Source organism: Arctopsyche grandis, chromosome 7 (genome assembly GCF_051622035.1).
Source record: "Arctopsyche grandis isolate Sample6627 chromosome 7, ASM5162203v2, whole genome shotgun sequence".
Lineage (NCBI taxonomy): Eukaryota > Metazoa > Arthropoda > Insecta > Trichoptera > Hydropsychidae > Arctopsyche > Arctopsyche grandis.
Window position 1 is genome coordinate 2,941,124 of NC_135361.1, and position 19,048 is coordinate 2,960,171.

Here is a 19,048-nt window from a genome sequence, read left to right on the forward strand (position 1 = left end):
TAATAATTGCATGGTTTTTTGATGTGTTTTTCAATTTTTTGTGTCTTTGAATTATTTTGTATTTAATATAACATGTGCACACACGAAATCCATGATTTTTTTATTATTAATAAGATTTCGAATAGTTAAACAAATACTACGAAAATAAAAAAAAAATAATATTTGTCATTTGAAAATTTTATCTATGATTGTTAAATGGTTGCTGTTTTGTATTAATTATATATATATATAATATATATATATTTGTACATATTATAAATACATCTTGCAAAGGACATAAAAATAAACAAAAAAAAGCCGTCAAGTGTACAATTGATGTAATTTATATACATATATATAGGTTTACTTTTTTTTATTTTTTGTTTTAGATCTAAAAAAGTTTCCTATTTGTATGCATATATGAATGTACTTGTGAGTTTTTCTAACTTGTGTTAAATTAATTAATTAGAATTAATACGGAGTATATTACCGGGGTGCTTAATTTTTCTCAACCTATGTATTTTTTTAATGCGTAAATTTATTAAAGGTCTCGTTGGATCCGTATCTTTGCGAAGTGGTAGTGTTTTTTTTTTTATACAACGTGCTGTAATTACAATAATTGTGTATATTATATTATTATAATTTAGTTTGCGCATTTTCACGGTTTTTTTTCGTTTGCCTTTGAATTTTTCATATGTATTCTATTATCTGGAGCACAAATCATTGAGCAAATGAAATAATTGTGCATAACATTAATATATTTTAAGGAAACCCATTGCGTAACTTGAGGATATACATACATAGTGAGTCGATTGATGCTTTTAATTCGTAGTCTTTAATTATTTTAGTTATAGTGTGTATATTTATTATTATTATGAAATGAACAGGGATAATTATTTTTCTAATGTAATTTTTTTCATTGAATTGTGTACTGTTTTAGTTTAACTTGTCTTTAGATAGTGACATGCATATGTATTTATAATCTACACAGGTTTTCATGTATAAGTACGTATTAGAATGCTGTTTTTTCTATATATATATATATACATATGCTTGTATTGATGTGTTAAAAAAAATTCGCACATTTCTAGAACGTTCCGATGATATCAACAACAAAAAAAAAAGATTAACAATCGAATTTGTATATTTTTAAGTTAAACGCCAGCCATGATTCAACATTAATGGCCTCATTGCATTATTTTTTATTATTATTATAATATATATTAGTGAAAAATCTTTATAATTAAAATGATAATAAAAAAATTACATGTGTGTACGTATGTTTAACACTTTTGTATTTGTAAAGTTTAGTTTTAACTTGCATATATGTATACGTTAAGATGTCTGAAGTCGGGTATTGTTTTGGAATGTTAGGCTTCCGAGTTGAAGGTTTGCGGCATTTATCGTAGTCGGTTACACTATAGATGGCACGTTCGGGGCTGGTCGATATTATTATGCGTTTGTTAGGTTTTAAATTGCTTAAATACGGCCGCGTATTTACGCGTTTTTTGTAATTTGAATTAGTTTAAGGGTTGTTTTTAAATTTAATCAGTGTTTTATTATTTTTAGTACCGGCTTTATGCTGCCTATGTGTATAAAAAAATTTAACACATTTACGTAATAATAAACACACAATAGCTTTGGACAATGGGATTTGGTCAACATTAATTTTTTCTTGGATATTAATTAACTCACCATCGGCGTCCTGTGTTTATCTTATTTTTTATTTTTTTGTAATTAATTATTATTAGCGATACAACGAAACATGTTCCTTTTTGAGTGAGTAGTAATTTTCTTTTTGTTTGTTTTCGGTGAAAGTTCTGCGCTCACTTAGTGCTTTTTTTTATTATTATTGCAGTTAGTGCGTATTTGTTAAATTTGCAACGTTGTACACGTTGGTTTTTTTTTGCCAATTGTGATGTTCGGAATATGCATCTGGAATATTTTCTAGTCTCAAAAGAAATAAATGGAAAAATCTCAGCATTTTCCATTCGTAGTCTAGCTTTTTTGTGCGTTCACACTTCTAGAGCAAGTCCAGCTTGACGTTTTCGATTTAAAATGAATCATCATCGACGAGGCTGCGTAGTTTTGAAAAGGCTTGAATACTAAAAAAAAAAATAATACTATCGCAAAACCACTTGGCATGTTTATACTGTACGATGTTTCTTTTTTTTTTGTTTGTGTATTTTTAAGTAAAAAAATATTATTTTTTAAAAAAGTGCACTTACTGCTTTAAAAAAATACTATAGTTGTTAGAGAAAGAATAATGTGGTGTGTTGAGGGTTGAAGTGTTGGAAATTGTACAGGAAGGAACTTTTTGTCATGTAAAATGTATTTTTTTTATGCTTGATATGCAGATGTGTATGTTTAAGTTATGGTATCGATTTAACTACTATGCTACACTAACGTATGCAAAATTTTATTATATATTTAATATATTGTAAAGTGTTTTTTTTTTTTTTTGTATTGCACAAAACACAATTTTTAGTGCCAAAATAATTTCTTGTGTCTCTCCGTTTGTCCGATGTATACAAAACTGTGTTTCTTCCTGTGAATAAATAATTGATACTGTTATTGCATTTTTTTTTTTTCTTCATTTTCGCTGATAAAAGCTGTTAATAAGGTGAGTAATTCTCAATAATGATATAATTGTATTTTTATCAGATGATTTATATATTTTATTTCTTTTCAGGCGCCAGATTTGAACGTCACTGCACAATAGGTCAGTATAATATGCACATAGTTGAAATACAATATATAGTTTAATTTGCAATGATGTCTTATTATTTTTCGTCTCTGAAATAATATATTTACATTGTAGATAAAAAATATCTGAGTATTAAGTTCAAATTACAATTAATTTTTCATTCTTACAAATGAAAGTAACACGTTTCTTTATTTTTTCTTATAGATTGATCGTAATGTGAAGTGCTTGAAATTCGCCATTGAAGCGGTTAGTATATTTTATATACATAAGTTGATTTGTATTGAAATTTTCAATGATGCATTATTATTTTTCGTCTCTGAATCAATTCATATGTCGAAGCTAATATCTGAGCTATTTTTGTTTTTGAAACTTCGTATTTTTTTTTATTTTATCACAAATAAATAGCTGTTTTATTTTTATTTCAAGCTATGCAGTTCTGTACTCTAAAATCAAAAACTCTTGAAATATCAAGTAGTTTCTGATATCAATATATCGAATAGAAACTTCGTTTAGAAGTTTCTTATGCAAAAGGATGCAGTGGTTTAAAATGCATCAGAATTATATGATGACTGGCAAAAGGTAACTATTAATCTATATATTTTATTAATAAAATTTTGATTATTTTTGTTTGTAATTGATTTTTTTTTTTGCATCATTTTTAGCAACAAGGATCTAAAAATTAAAAATATTGTATGTTATGTCTGGACTAGTATTTGACACCTGAACGAACGGATCAAGATAGGTCTGAACGTGATGGAGACAATAGCAGGTGAACAGTTGACTCGTCAAATGCAGAAGCTGAGCTTCCTACAGATCCGAAAACAAACGAACGGTTATCCTGTGTATATTAAGAGATTTTGTATTCTGAACTCTCATCTATGATAATTGGGATGGTTATCAGGAACTTTGCAACCAATCCGACACCTCACCGAAGTGACCAGCTAAAGAGCTGAAGTTGCTTGACTCCCACTGATTCGTTCCGAGAAGAAAGATACAAGTAAAGATGTATAGAAAAAACAAACATCCATAAGTATTGAAGGTCCCGTAAATAGAAAGATGTCATCGGAATTTGATGGATAGACAATAGCCGGTACGGCGCCCCGCCACCTTTCATCGGCACCGGTACGCAACCCGGTATAAAAATTTAGAAAATCAAAACACTATAAAACTTAAATTTTGTCGAAAAGTTTTACCACTTGCAATATTTTTCACCCAAGCTCGATGACAAGGAGCGCTGTCATGCATAAAAATGCTGTGAGGATCAAGGATACCACCAGGCTTTATGTGGGGCACCAGATGCGTCTAGCACATTTAAATATTGGTCCCTATTCATGGACCCATTAACGAAATAAATGGGCCCTGGACCTTTTTTGCGCTTATGACGGCCCAAACCATTGTCTAGGGTGGATGTTTAATTGTGCTATCGATACATGAGGGTAGGTAGCATTCTTGGGGGCTGTGACGAACAAACAAACGGCTTTGTGTCATGAACTGAAGGATACACTCATCGCTCGAAGATTGTTTTGAGGATACACTCGATGCATTTCTTGCATAATGTAAAATTTAGCACTACATCACTGGACAACAGAGACTGCAAATCGTAGAAGTCTACTGAGAAAACACATCTTTCGAAATTTTATCAAAAAGATGATCACGGCAAAACAAAACAATGCCAATATTACCGGAGAAAAAGAAATAATTTTCTTTTCTTGCCCACAATGTCCAGATCAGTCAGGATTTTTTTAGATGCTTATTGTTTCATTGTTGATTATCTTCCATTTAATTTTTAACCCTTTTTGCTGGTGAGACCATATGGCCTGAATTATTGCAATGTTTAAATAAATTAAATAACGACCCGAGTATAACATTAGAAGCGTACAATTTAAATAAATTTGAAAAAAATAAGTTAATTCGAAATGATCCAGTAACATGTGCTCGATATTTTCAATAATACTAGTTAAAATAATAATCCAATAATAGTATTTTTGATGAAAATAAAGTAATAGATAGTTTTAATCGAGTAGAATTCCAAATGAGGGGATCTCCCCACGAGCACATATTTTTATGGTTAAAAGATGGCCCTAAATATAAAAGTAAATGGATCCTCCGCCATTTACAATGGTGCAAAAATGTTGTGTAAGACGCGTTTGCAATTTGAATTTCTGAAAAGTGCCCGACGTCTATCCAGTTTTTAGTTTTAAACATTCATTGATGGTAGTAAAATAAAATAATTGGTATTTTTATTCAAAATAATAATTTTATATATAAATTATAGAAGAGGTATGTTTTTAGAAAACTTTTTTTTTACATGGTATTAATTGTTACTAGCCTCTTCTTACTTCACTTTCGATTTTTTTTATGTTTAATTTTCATATACTTTATGGAAGAATAATGCTTAGCTTCATATATAATTAATTATATTGCAAAAGTAGAATCATGACTTTCAAAATTATTGAGAGATCTGACAACAATGGAAACACTACTAATAATGCTTTGCTTCGTATATAATTAATTATATTGCAAAAGTAGAATCAGGACTATCAAAATTATTGAGAGATCTGATAACAATGGAAACACTACTTAAGGAAAATCGCTTGTCTTTATAAATAATAATTTAATGTCTACCCGAGAAGCCGCCTACCATGTTTTACCGTTGCCTTTGTCCAAAATGAGTAGGCAGAGTGTTTTCATAAATACAAGTCCGTTTACAGATTGTGTTCGTATGCTAAAGCCGAACAAAGACTTATTAAAACTAGATTCAGATTCTGTAGATATTTATTCTAAAAATATTATTATAAATAGGCTGCAATCGCTAGATAATATAACACTCACGGACTACGCTGCTAAGTATTCCAAATACCACGATAAATTTGAAATACAAGCAAAGCAAAGAAAGTCCTTGATAACATTAAAATGCGATGAATCCAGATAACTATACATATTTTTGTCAAAAAAGGATTACATAGGGGCGACCTATTTATGCCAGGTAGAGTCCATGTCACACTGCTAGATCTGTGAGGAATTACCTGGAAACAATGAACATTGAAATTTTACCATGGCTCAGGTAATTCAACAGATAAATGAAATGATCGATACCTGTATAGAAAATATGCCTAGTAAAATAATAGCTGCTATAAACCAAAACATGTAAATTTTCATTTGTATTATTTCTAAAAAAGTGGTCCATCCTTTTTGTCACATCTTTAAATCAAGAAAAAGAAACTTTTAATTCGTTATTCTTTATATATAAGTTACGAGGTGTCAAGTGGAATGTATATCAAATAAAAACATTTTTATTATATAAACAAATTCATTTTATTTTTTCACCTATCAATTTCAATATATACAGTATCGTACAATAGAGTGGGCTGCAAACTTTACTACCAAAAAAGTACACAAACAAACATCAGCCAGATGTAAAACAACAAGAACATCGTGCAGCGTAACAAATACATAATAATAATAATAGAAAGTGAGAACTCTCAACAACTCGTAATAGCTAAAACACGGGCCCACTAGTTTCCGAGTCTGGTCCGTCACTGGTTTTGGTATAGACTTGGGCCCACATTTCATATTACATAAGCGTACATATGTAAAAATCTACCAGAGTACAATTTTACAAGAATTATTATGGGTACAAAACAGACATCGAAATACACGCTGCGTGATATGAAAAAAGTTAATATATAACTTATATTAATTAGTAAATACATTATCATAGTCGGCTGTGATAAAAATGTAAGGCTTTCATAATTTGTATAAATATTATAGTTATGCTGAGCAAATATATTTTGTATCATCATTAAAATTACTTAGAATCTGTTAAATTTGTATCATATTTGTCCTACGTAATTAGTTATTGCGAGATTTCAACAGTGACTAGTCTAATCGTTTAATGTAAATCTCTTATACACCTAAGTAATAGTTAAAAATACTTATCGAAAATAATAATTTGCAAGAACAAACGAGAGGAAAAAAAAAATTACAATATAAACGATAGCCTTATATGCGAGTCATATTAATATATTAAAATATATTTAATATATAACAGTCTTGGTATTCAATTGGGAAGAGTCGGCATGCTGAATAGATCGCCAGCGGACGGCAACGGAGCCAACCCTCGGGTCACGTCCGGAAGCTGCTTGACGTCGGGCAGACTCTCTAGGTGGGATTTGATCTCGCCGCGAACGGCATAGACTTTCTGCAGCTTCTCATTATACTCCTCGAGTCTTTCTTCGGCTTGCTTGGTGAGGTCTTTCTGCGCCTGAGCAAAGTCTCTCAGGGCGGCTGCCGTTTTGCGTCTCCGCTCCAGCTCATTCGTGAGCCTCGCATTATAATCAACTAACAATTGCACGGCCGCGCTTACTAATTCCGATAATCTAAATGCTGCTTCTCTATCTGCAATTAGATTCAAATTGGTGTTTACCATCAAAACGATAAGATACTTGCATATAGGAGAATATGTTAACATCGAAGCTTACTGTCTAATTTTGTTAAAAGTGAAACTTCCGAGACCTCAGGCGGTAAAGATGCTATTCTTTCTCTAACGGCTGCATCGCTTGAAGCGCTATTTTCTAATTCTAATAAAGCCTGCAAATAAAAACGTTTCAATTAATTTCTTTTACAAACAAACATCATACAAAAGCTATAATTAGGGACACGTGTTTTGGGCATCTATTTTTGTCAATTTTAGCATTTTCATTCTGCATTCTAGCGTTTTAGGGCATTAAAAATGTTTTGGAATTAAAATTACAATGAAAAAAACATGAATATAAAAATACAAAGACAAAATATAATACCTTTTTAAATATAATAAATTCTTTTTTGAGATTCGTGTGACGATCGGTAACAATTATATTGTATTTACTGAAATACCTTTCAGCATCCACACTATTGACGGGACACTAAATAGATTTTAGAGCTGCACAACCAAACTCTTCATATTTAATTTTTGTTGCCTTCAATAATAGCAATATATCCGGCGTGTATTCACTTTTTATATTCTCTATTAATTGTCTAAAAAAGTGCTGATATCCTTCCAAACATTGAGCCTCTGTTAATACATTAAACAATGGCAGGTTTCTAAAAAACAAAACTGTTTCTTTAACATTAATATTAGATTTTGTACCTGTCACAGATGGACTGAATAGTTTACTCGATGTTTGGAGGAATAGATTTGTCTCATTTAGTCTTGAGTGCGAGTCTAGTTTTAAGACGCTTTTTTGAGCAGCCTTTTGGATACACAGCTCCAACTGTCTTCTTTTGTTTACAGTAGTAGACAAAATCAGTTGCTTGGTTTCGACAGGAAAAACACCATCTATGGTAAACTGCAAGCTCTGTTTTATCCTTTCAATTTTTTCACATAAATGGACAAAGGGATAGGAAGACCCTTCTAAATTGTCTATTACTTTTATAAATTTTATGCAAATTTCACCGGTTTCTGCTGGCCAGACCTTGGATTTGTGACTCCAGGTCGATCATTTCCTATCAGAGTTTGCCAATTTATCTGATTTTCATTGAAACGGTTCCAACAAATTGGCAACCTTACCCATTTTCTCGCAAAATCTCGAGTTTTCAGCAATCTCGAATTTCGCTGAATTGTATAAAATGCTGCAAATTCACAAATTTGACCATAAATGTCTCCGTGGATGTTAATCGTTATGTCTACTGAATTTCGCTGAATTGTTTAAAATGCTGCAAATGTACAAATTTGACCATAGATGTCTCTGTGCATATTAATTGATATGTATTTATGTACTTTGTATAATACTAATAATATTTGTATCAAATATGCAATGTTTCTGGCCAATTGGGGTACCTGTTAAGCCTTCCTGGTATAAATCAAAGATAAAAATAAACCACAAATTTGATTATTTCGTAGAAAGCCACTCTTATGAATGGATTAATCAATCAATAATATACCTTGATTAATTCTTCAGGTTCTGGAGGATCACCAGGGGGAGTTTTAGGACTAAGCGTAACATGAGTCTCTATAAGGCCGTCGACTTCTAAATACGTCTCACTCTTTTTCCGTTCTCTTCTATCGACGGTTGCCACCACGCTAGTTCCATTCCTGGATTTCTTTTCTACAGGTTCCTTCGCTTTCGGCTCGGCTACTGATGTTTCGGAAGACTTGCGTTTCTTCCCTTTGACCGCTTCGTTGGGATCGACTGCAAAATAAACACGTTCAACATCAAACTACAACTATATGAAAGTACGTAGCTAAGAAAGACGTAAGTATATGTATATACTTGTCTCTTTGAAGTCTTGAACTTGTTTCGCATCGTACACTCCCCGCTCTTCCCAAATGTTTAATATCCTCATGAGACTATTCTTCGTCTTCTCATCGATGCCGGTGGTGCGCATGAATTCAAACGACTTCTTCAACACCTCGCCAAACTCCCGTCCGTACTCTGGCCCTTTCTTTTTACTGTTTTGTATCACATCATTGGCGAGGTACATAAAGGTCAACTGTCTGCCATCTTTCACTGAAAAATATAATTTAAAATATTAAATTCAAGACCTACATGGATCAATGTACCGTCATATATATATATATATATATATATATATATATATATATATATATATATATATATATATATATATATATATATATATATATATATATATATATATATATATATATATATATATATATATATATATATATATATATATATATATATATATATATATATATATATATATATATATATATATATATATATATATATATATATATATATATATATATATATATATATATATATATATATATATATATATATATATATATATATATATATATATATATATATATATATATATATATATATATATATATATATATATATATATATATATATATATATATATATATATATATATATATATATATATATATATATATATATATATATATATATATATATATATATATATATATATATATATATATATATATATATATATATATATATATATATATATATATATATATATATATATATATATATATATATATATATATATATATATATATATATATATATATATATATATATATATATATATATATATATATATATATATATATATATATATATATATATATATATATATATATATATATATATATATATATATATATATATATATATATATATATATATATATATATATATATATATATATATATATATATATATATATATATATATATATATATATATATATATATATATATATATATATATATATATATATATATATATATATATATATATATATATATATATATATATATATATATATATATATATATATATATATATATATATATATATATATATATATATATATATATATATATATATATATATATATATATATATATATATATATATATATATATATATATATATATATATATATATATATATATATATATATATATATATATATATATATATATATATATATATATATATATATATATATATATATATATATATATATATATATATATATATATATATATATATATATATATATATATATATATTATATATATATATATATATATATATATATATATATATATATATATATATATATATATATATATATATATATATATATATATATATATATATATATATATATATATATATATATATATATATATATATATATATATATATATATATATATATATATATATATATATATATATATATATATATATATATATATATATATATATATATATATATATATATATATATATATATATATATATATATATATATATATATATATATATATATATATATATATATATATATATATATATATATATATATATATATATATATATATATATATATATATATATATATATATATATATATATATATATATATATATATATATATATATATATATATATATATATATATATATATATATATATATATATATATATATATATATAATGTATATGTATATATAGTCTGAACAATCAACATTCTATCGCACTAGATAACAAATGTGATTGTTTATTACTCGACAATAACAATTAGCAGACACAATGTCGTCCTCCAAAGCAAAATCAGTTAGCAACATATTATAATCAGGAATGTGGAGTCATTATAAAAAAAAAACACAACTCTGATAGTACATAATGTTTACATACGAAACCTCACAACTGTATCATAGCAACGATATTCTTTTAGTGCGATAGCGGTACTATGATTAAACTTGGGTAAGTACGTCCTTCTTCAAAGGCCTTAGGTCCTGCTGCAGATCTTTCATTGAGTAATAAGATGTACGAGTTGATGCATCTCTCTATAGTTTTATTCATACAAGATACGACTATGTCATTCGAGACCTTATCAGTCCGGCTTATGCATAACCAGTAGATCCACATTTCGAATGCTCAGGTTTTTTCGGGGTTCACGTTAGAAACGGTGCATTCAATTGAACTGTATGTTATAAGTGTGGTAAGTATGGACGCTTGTTTATGAATAGTTGTTATTCTAACCTCAAAATGCGACACGCTTGTGGGGCGTTCGGAGGCCAACTGGCAGAGTGTGATGTGCTCACGGTGGAGAGGGTTTGGAGTGTGGGTGTGTGGGGTGGTGTGGTGTGGTGTGAGGGTAGACTTACCGGTCAGGAGTTCTCTGAACCAAATGCTGACGACGGTGGCGTGGTGTTTGCGGTGGTGGATGAGCCAGAAGGAGAGCGTCTGGATGCTCTGCTGGCTGCAGTTGAGGTCGTGCAGCTTCTTCACCAGCGCGGTCTCCGTGAAGCCCGACATCGGTGTCTCCTGAGGGTTCGCAATCTCGTAGCCGGCGATCGACACTCGACGCTACTAATCCGAGTGACAGTTGCGCCACTAACTGACAGGGGACCAGCGACAACTCACCTGCTCGCCACCCCTCGATATCCCTTCAGAGTTGCCATGTCACAAATGTTGTTGTCGACACGTTCGATCTTTCAATTTTGGCTTCACGCAAGACTGTGCAATCAAAACGATCTAGACTAGGGCCGCCATAATTGTCGGCTCAAAAATTGCGCAATTTTTTTTACTTATGGGAGATGAACGATTGAGACGACTGGCGTGTTAATGCACGTGTTTTATTTATGGCAGAGTGAGTGACCCAGATGAAGATCTAAGAATCCGCATCGAGATGGCTAGAACAGCATTTGTAAAAATGAAGGCGGCGCTTACAAACAAGCATCTCAATCTTCATACGCGGTTGAGATTCGCGAAGAGCTACGTCTGGACAGTATTACTACACGGATGTGAGACGTGGACTCTGAAAACCAAGATGATCAGCCGCATTGAAGCTTTTGAGATGTGGGTCTATAGGCGTATGCTGAAGATTCCATGGACCAAAAAGATATCAAACGAAGCTGTCCTCGGCATGATGGGGAGAGGCAGGGAACTTGTTTCTGTCATCAAGCGGAGAAAGATGGAGTACCTCGGACACATGATACGGGGTCCAAAATACGAATTTCTCCGTTTGATAACCATGGGGAAAATAGAAGGAAAAAAATGGATTGGCAGGAAAAAGTTATCTTGGCTTCGAAACATACGCATGTGGACCGATATGAGCGCCGAAGAGCTGTTCTGAGCCGCTGAAGACCGATGCGGATATATTCAAATAATCGACGAGGTGGTCGTCAACGTCCGGATGCGGACAAGGCATTAACAAGAAGAAGAAGAGTAGCTAGCTCCGAACACAATCGAGTTGGTCCCCACTCGCAGGAAGGTGACCAAACTTGACCATACTCGATGCGTCTGTACCAAATCTAAAATAAAATAATATATAATGTAACGAACGTGTTTACGCGGGTATACAACTCTCTCGTCGAGAGAGTCAGATTGCGTATAGCACACGTTTATCGTCCTTCCAGGTGCGTTCGTTCCGTGATGGGGGTCAAAGGGAACAGATTGACTGACCTGGGCTGTTGTGTATTTGTTAGCGCTCCTCGTCGTCTATGTGGCTGTTGTGAAGCTGGCTATCAGGTCACCTGGTCTGTCTTCCAGCGACTGATGCTCCTAGGGCTTTCCGGAGCCGGCGGCTACCACGGAAAGTTTAACCCGCACGTGGGTTAGAAGCTGTGTGGAAGATACAGGAGACGAACTGGTTGGAACTCGGGGGAGAGAGTGGTGATAAACTCAACCGTCCCATGGTTCAACAACAAAGATGGATGACGATTTCTGGGCGCGTCTGCGATTGAGACGGCTCGGGAGAGATAGGGGGGGGGGGGCACACTGTGCCTCTTAATGGTCGGAGTGTTAGTGGGTGACTCCCGTCCGCGCTCCCGCACTAGGACTCTGGGGCTGCCATTCGAAAAATTGCTGCCAACAGCTGCCAACTGCCAACTGCCAACTGACGGGACGTTTGGAAGGACGTTACGTTACAGTAATAGATTAATGGGCGATTCAATTTAAAAAAAATAAATAGAACCTATGTTTGGCATAATGAGGAAAGACAGGAAGTGGAACACGTGGGTGAGAAGCATGACAAGGGTAGTGGACATAGTGGATAGAGTGTTGTAATGGTAATGGGCGGGCCACGTGGCTAGAAGAATGGACAAAAGATGGACAAAAGAAGTGCTTGAATGGTACCCGAGAGAATGCAAAAGGGTAAAAGGAAGACCGCAGGGAAGATGGGTGGACGAAATTAGGAAAATGTGCGGGGTGAGATGGATGAGAGTTGCGCAAAACAGAGACGAGTGGAAGCGTGTTGGAGAGGCCTTCATCCAGCAGTGGATGGTGAATGGCTGTAAATGATGATGATGATGATACATTGATTGTATATGAGGTAATAATTGTATATATAATAACTTCCTCATAAATTAAATCCGTAAACAATATACCTGTTTCATTTAAATATGCAATAGTTTTTTCAACCTGTTCCCACTCGGGTACTTCATAGAGAAGCATCCATGAAAAAACATATTGTTTCCACCATTTTCCCAAAGACCGCAAAAACCAAAAAACTGTAAAACGTTGCGCATTTATTTAAACGCTCATATCTCGTAAACGATCATGAACCAACAAAAATCATTATCATATTCGAATTAATTCAGTGGGTCAAACTTAGTAAAGATTGATTAATCTCCGCTCTGGTAATTATTTTGTTGCTCAGTGTAATTACATAATTCCAACGTTGAAAAAATTCTCGACATCTTTTTCAAATGCTTCTACTTGTGTCATCGTAATTTTCTTAGTTTATTGTATGTCTAGTTTGCTTGAATACCTATGTATTTTCTACCTAATCTTATATATTTTTTTACTTATTAATATTTTTCACTTCAATGACAGTGTGGCGGCTCGCTATACGACATGGTCGAGTTTGGTCACCTTCCTGCGAGTGGGGACCAACTTGGCTGGGTTCGGAGAGCGGCTACTCACTCTGCCTTCAGCTATCATAAATAAAATACGTGCATCAACATGCCAGTCGTCTCATTCGTTCATCCCCCATAACAGTTACATATGATAGATTTTTCAAGCTTTTTTATTTGCTTTTCAATCAAAAACATTTGGCTGTGTACAAACAAGGTATAAAGTTCTGATAGTGGATTTGTAAAAAAATCGCTTTTGGAAAATTTTCTTCTTCTAAGAAAAAATATTTCAACGGCTCCCACATCCGTAGTATTCTTTCAGTTCCTGGAAGGAGCGATAACCACCTTCTTCTTGAATCGGATAGCATGTTATTATAATATATGTGACTTCATTAGACTCGCAGAAATATTTAAGTTCTTCATTCCTTACTGAATATATTGAAAAAAAAAATGAATTAAATAAATACCAGTGTTGCCAATGAGCGTGCGTGTATCAATATTAGATATTTTGTATTGTAAAAGCAGGGAAGGTATGTTGACCGTATCCCGCCCTAAGGAAACACATGTTGTGTTTGTTTGTAAGAAGATCTTTATTGCTCGATTAATACATTTGTATTCGTATGTAAGACGAAGTATACATGTAATGTAGTTGCTTCGCGGAGTGAACCATGGACGAGCACCCAAAGCTCACTGGCGTTAGTTGTCATACCGAGCCTGTGTATCCTGCTCGCGCACACGTAAGTAAAGCTGTGCGATGAAAACAGGGAGATTTCCACGGCATGCCACTGGTATGCAGTGTTTCTATTTTTGTATTTTTCTCGCATTTGTCTTTTTTAACTTTATCCAAATTTGATGGATTTTTTAATACTTATAAAGGGTTTATGAAAATTGATATAAAGTCATGGCTCTAATGTTTGACATTATGAAGAAAAATAATTGCGATTTCATCAGACGACTACATATACATATTATATAGCAATTAACCCGTGTTAAATATTAATATTAGTATTGTTTTTGTATAAATTATTCATTAGTAGCATTTTCATATTTGAATAAACACGGATGATTCGACGCGCACACAAGTTTTTTTTGTTAAAATTAATTCAACCGAATAAATTATTGAAATACGTCGACGAGCAACGTTATCGATGCTTTCATTCGACTTGATAGATTTGTTTTCATTCGTGTGGAATGTTATAAAAAAAATATTTGAGAATATTTTATGCGCCTAGAAATAATCAATCACTTCAAGAAAAAATCGAATGCAAGCGATTAAGGCTTAGATATTAAAATTTACAGTTTAATTTTATAATGTGTTCCTTTCGCGATAGAACTGAGAACCTTTAGTGCCATTGGTGATGTTCCTGTTAGCTACTAAATAATAGTTTTATAATAATATTTCCCACAAATATACATAAATATTGTATTTTATATGTACATAAATACACGATATACAATTTCAAATAAAATATTTAAATAATATATAGAGACATCTTTAGAAAATTTTCTAAATTTTTTCAAAAACAAATAATTTATAAAACGGCACATTTGAACCGAAAGCTGATTTAAAGACCTTTTTCATATTCCTATAGAGACGATAATAAAATATCTAATTAAACCAATTCAGACATCAAAGTACAAAGCCCATAAATTGGCCACCAATCTGCACGTCCACATCTACGATAGCTAATTACTAATATGTGTCATCAATTAATCGATTTGTAATGTCAAATATAATCGGTATTTCCCTAATATTTTTTCGTTTACGAGGGGAGAAGGTTCATTGTCTCATTTATAGCGCATCAAACGCATAAATTACAGAGTTCACTGGCTCGTTTATTAGCATGTTGATTTGCATTAGTAATCAGCAAAAACCCATCGGCCGATTGATATTCGCCAAAGAGGATGGGGAGATGATCAAAACCACTTCATCATCGATGAAACTTGTTTGGGTACCATTACACATGTAATATATTGGTACTTGAAGTTTTTGCACAGTGAAAAGTTGGATCACCTGTATTACATCTGAGAATCACTTGCACTAGTGTTGCCAAACATAGCACTTACTTTAGCTCAAAGGTCAAATATTTGGACAATTTCCTGGATATGATATCATATTATAACCACCCTCAACGAATAAGTATTTGAGAAGATGTGTGACAAATTAATTGAATGCAGTTCCCGTAAGAAGTGTTCTCAGCAAAAATTGGACTCTTGATGATTTTTTATTGCAGTCCAAGAATATGCCAATGTGAATTTAGTAGTATCATCAATCATCAAAATGAATTAAAACGTCCTTGTCCGTGTTATGATTTCACGTCGGAACTGAGATTAAAAATGTGCGGAGAGATTTCAAGTTGTGATATATAAAATGGCGTCTATATATTTTGTTCATTTCCGAACCGAATATCAGAGCGAGGACGCTCGGTCTATGATTATATTTGTACTCAATTGCTTGTCGAATTGTTTATATAATATTAGTTGGTTCAATGTGTCAGTATTTTGGTTCTAATAGAGCAGCAGCGGTGAATCTTTGGCACACGTACCTAAATGGCACCTGGAAGAAATTCATTGACATGCCATGGTTTTAATATAAAAATTCAGTACACGAAAATTATTTAAAGAAAATCAACTGTCAGAAAACGAGAGAGGGTGGGAGTTGATAAGAAACATTATTTTTTTGAAAAATGTATGAAACCCTGGGCACATTCTCATATTTCAATATTGAAGAAAAAATACAAATACAGGAATTTCTTGCACCTGCAGCCTGTTCCAATAAATAAGAACAAGATACAAAACATCCTTCTGAGGCCCAAATGGAAGAGAGTAGATTAAGATTCCACTCATACATCACATTCAAATGAAGAAAGTAATGATGAGCGCAGGTTACCAGATAAATATGTTAAAATAATATCCGATAATCTACGCTCACCAAGGTGGAAAATATCGCATTCAGGGACGGCAGCAACGATTTCATTGAGAAGTCGAATAGCTCTTGGTATAGGAGCCATTCGAAAAAGAACTGTGCGAGCAGGAGGTACAGCCATCAAATGATGATGTCTACCACGCATATAATTATTAGGTAAATATAAAGTCGGATGAAAGAAATGAGAGTCAAAAAAATTATATTCCTTAAAAAAACATTGTACTTTTTAAAATTTAATCAGGTTGCCTTGTTGTATACTTGTGGATTGCTGTTGCAAGTTAAAACTTCTAATACACCCGAACTATAATTCGAAGAAATAAAAGGATAGATAGCTTCAGTCCGCATAGGTCTTTGTCTTATGTTCTATTATTTTTGCAACTTTGCCAAACGTATTTCTTCAAGGATGTTGAGTATTGGTTAGTCATCGAAAGAACAATGCTCTATGTGAGGGATTGAGAGTTAAAACCAGAGAAATGTAATAATAATAGAAGGGCCCTTACGAAAAAATAATAGTTGTCAATATAACGCGGTACGTCTCTATAAATACACTACAACGCACGGAATACAATCGGATCAATTTACTTATAAAAATGTATCCCATGTTGTTTTATGTGTGTTTTTGAATGCATTGTGCAATTTTCACCAATGCTTGCCCATCTTTCGAGTAATATAAACAAACAGAAGTTTTTATCGGACATACGTCGACCACCAAGCATCAAATATGACTGATGCTAAAATTATTTAGGATTGTCTGTGGACAATCGTCACTTGACAACAATATGACGCCTAAAGCCACTTCTATTAATATAACATTTCTCTGATTGAAACTAATAAACTTGAAAACGTCCAGTCTCACTTGTCGTCTGGTACTATTCAGAATTGAACTTTTTTTCCGGTCTGTTTTTAACACTATATATATTTTCACGAGGTAAGATTTTTGCAGAGCTCGCATGCACTTAATTTTTTATTTATTTATATGATTTATACAAATGCTGATAAAATTAAAGAGCGGCCGATTTAAGTTTGCACACAGGCGGCCAAATTCCTAGGCGCGGCCCTAATTCTCATATTTCAAAACTATCCCTTGTTCAAAAGAGTTGGATTATGTTAAGTTTGTAGAGATATTTTGGATTAAGTGAGTGGATGTGAGCTCAAAAAGGTTCACCATACAGTCAATGTCAGATTTTGGGCGCGTTGTAAAATAAACTAAATTTATTATAAAATTTGACTTTTCATTGAAAGACTTCTGACAATACTGACGATTCGGAGCCGAGTCGTACGTTACGCATCCTCCTAAAATAGCGTAACATCATAATTACACACACACAAATACATAATATATTAATTAAAATTAAAATTAGCAAAGGGGAAATCAACACTATTCATTAGCGCACATTATCATAATATTATGATTGTATAACGCAGGCTCGAATGCAAATGCTCGAATGCGCGCCTAGAATTCCGGTCGTCGGATGGGAGCTGAGTGTGTGGTGAGGGCTCGAACCGGGTCTCTCGGTTCGCCGTACCGACATCGGACAGATGCTCTCTCGACGCTAACCGCGCAACAATACATTCTCGCATGCGTAAAAACGACCGGCAAGTGTTAAACACGACGTAAACAAACGAAACGACCCGTTCGATTGGTTAAAAAGTGTGGAAGAAAGGGTGAAAGGGGAGACGCGTGCGTGTCACTGGCGAAGACTCGACCCGGACGCCGTTTCGGCCAATTCGAATTTCGTTCCCGGTAACGGTCTCCGTTTGACAGGAGTGCGCGACATAACCTCTAACTAATTACATGTAATTTGTGATTTTGCGTCTTATATATGTTATGTGTCGTATCCGAGGCTTGAAAAAGTGTCGGCAAAGTTATACCCTTTTGACGAGTTGACGGTTGCAGTTTGAATTGTTACGGCCAAATTAGTGGGATAAAATGGTGCGAAAAAGTAATTTTGTAAATTTGCCCAGTTTGCTGATGGCGTCCCTCGTTTTGTTGGCTTCGGCGCAAAGGACGACCCACACCAAAGAAGCCGGTGAGTTACGCCATTCTTTATTTTATTATTTTTTTTTGCATG

General features: G+C 32.5%; 2 protein-coding genes across 4 annotated transcripts in view; one reads left to right on the forward strand and one right to left on the reverse strand.

Moving 5' to 3' along the window:
- Positions 1 to 5,073: 5,073 nt before the first annotated feature.
- On the reverse strand, positions 5,074 to 11,575 carry LOC143914397 (regulation of nuclear pre-mRNA domain-containing protein 1B). Its single transcript, XM_077434606.1, has 5 exons — positions 11,360 to 11,575; positions 8,938 to 9,174; positions 8,609 to 8,856; positions 7,168 to 7,276; positions 5,074 to 7,084 (listed from the first exon to the last, which is right to left on the reverse strand). The coding sequence occupies exons 1-5, from the start codon at positions 11,508 to 11,510 to the stop codon at positions 6,747 to 6,749; spliced, it is 1,083 nt and encodes a 360-aa protein (XP_077290732.1). The 5' UTR covers positions 11,511 to 11,575; the 3' UTR covers positions 5,074 to 6,746.
- Positions 11,576 to 18,513: 6,938 nt separating this feature from the next.
- tfc (Brevican core protein triforce) overlaps positions 18,514 to 19,048 on the forward strand; it is a 117,920-nt gene continuing 117,385 nt past the window's right edge. For 2 of the 3 annotated variants that reach the window (XM_077434121.1, XM_077434125.1), the window contains exon 1: positions 18,514 to 19,006. In XM_077434121.1, coding sequence (XP_077290247.1) covers positions 18,907 to 19,006 — 100 coding nt within the window. In that variant the 5' untranslated portion in view covers positions 18,514 to 18,906. The remainder of the gene's footprint in view (positions 19,007 to 19,048) is intronic. The other variant, XM_077434120.1, reaches the window with a different exon arrangement.

Coding starts and splice junctions, on each gene's coding strand:
- LOC143914397 (XM_077434606.1), bottom strand. CDS start 11,510: ATGTCGGGCTTCACGGAGACCGCGCTGGTGAAGAAGCTGCACGACCTC. Junction 8,857..8,937: donor TCAAGACTTCAAAGAGACAA/GTATATACATAT, acceptor TTTATTTTGCAG/TCGATCCCAACGAAGCGGTC. Junction 7,277..8,608: donor AACCTGAAGAATTAATCAAG/GTATATTATTGA, acceptor TTTTATTTGCAG/GCTTTATTAGAATTAGAAAA.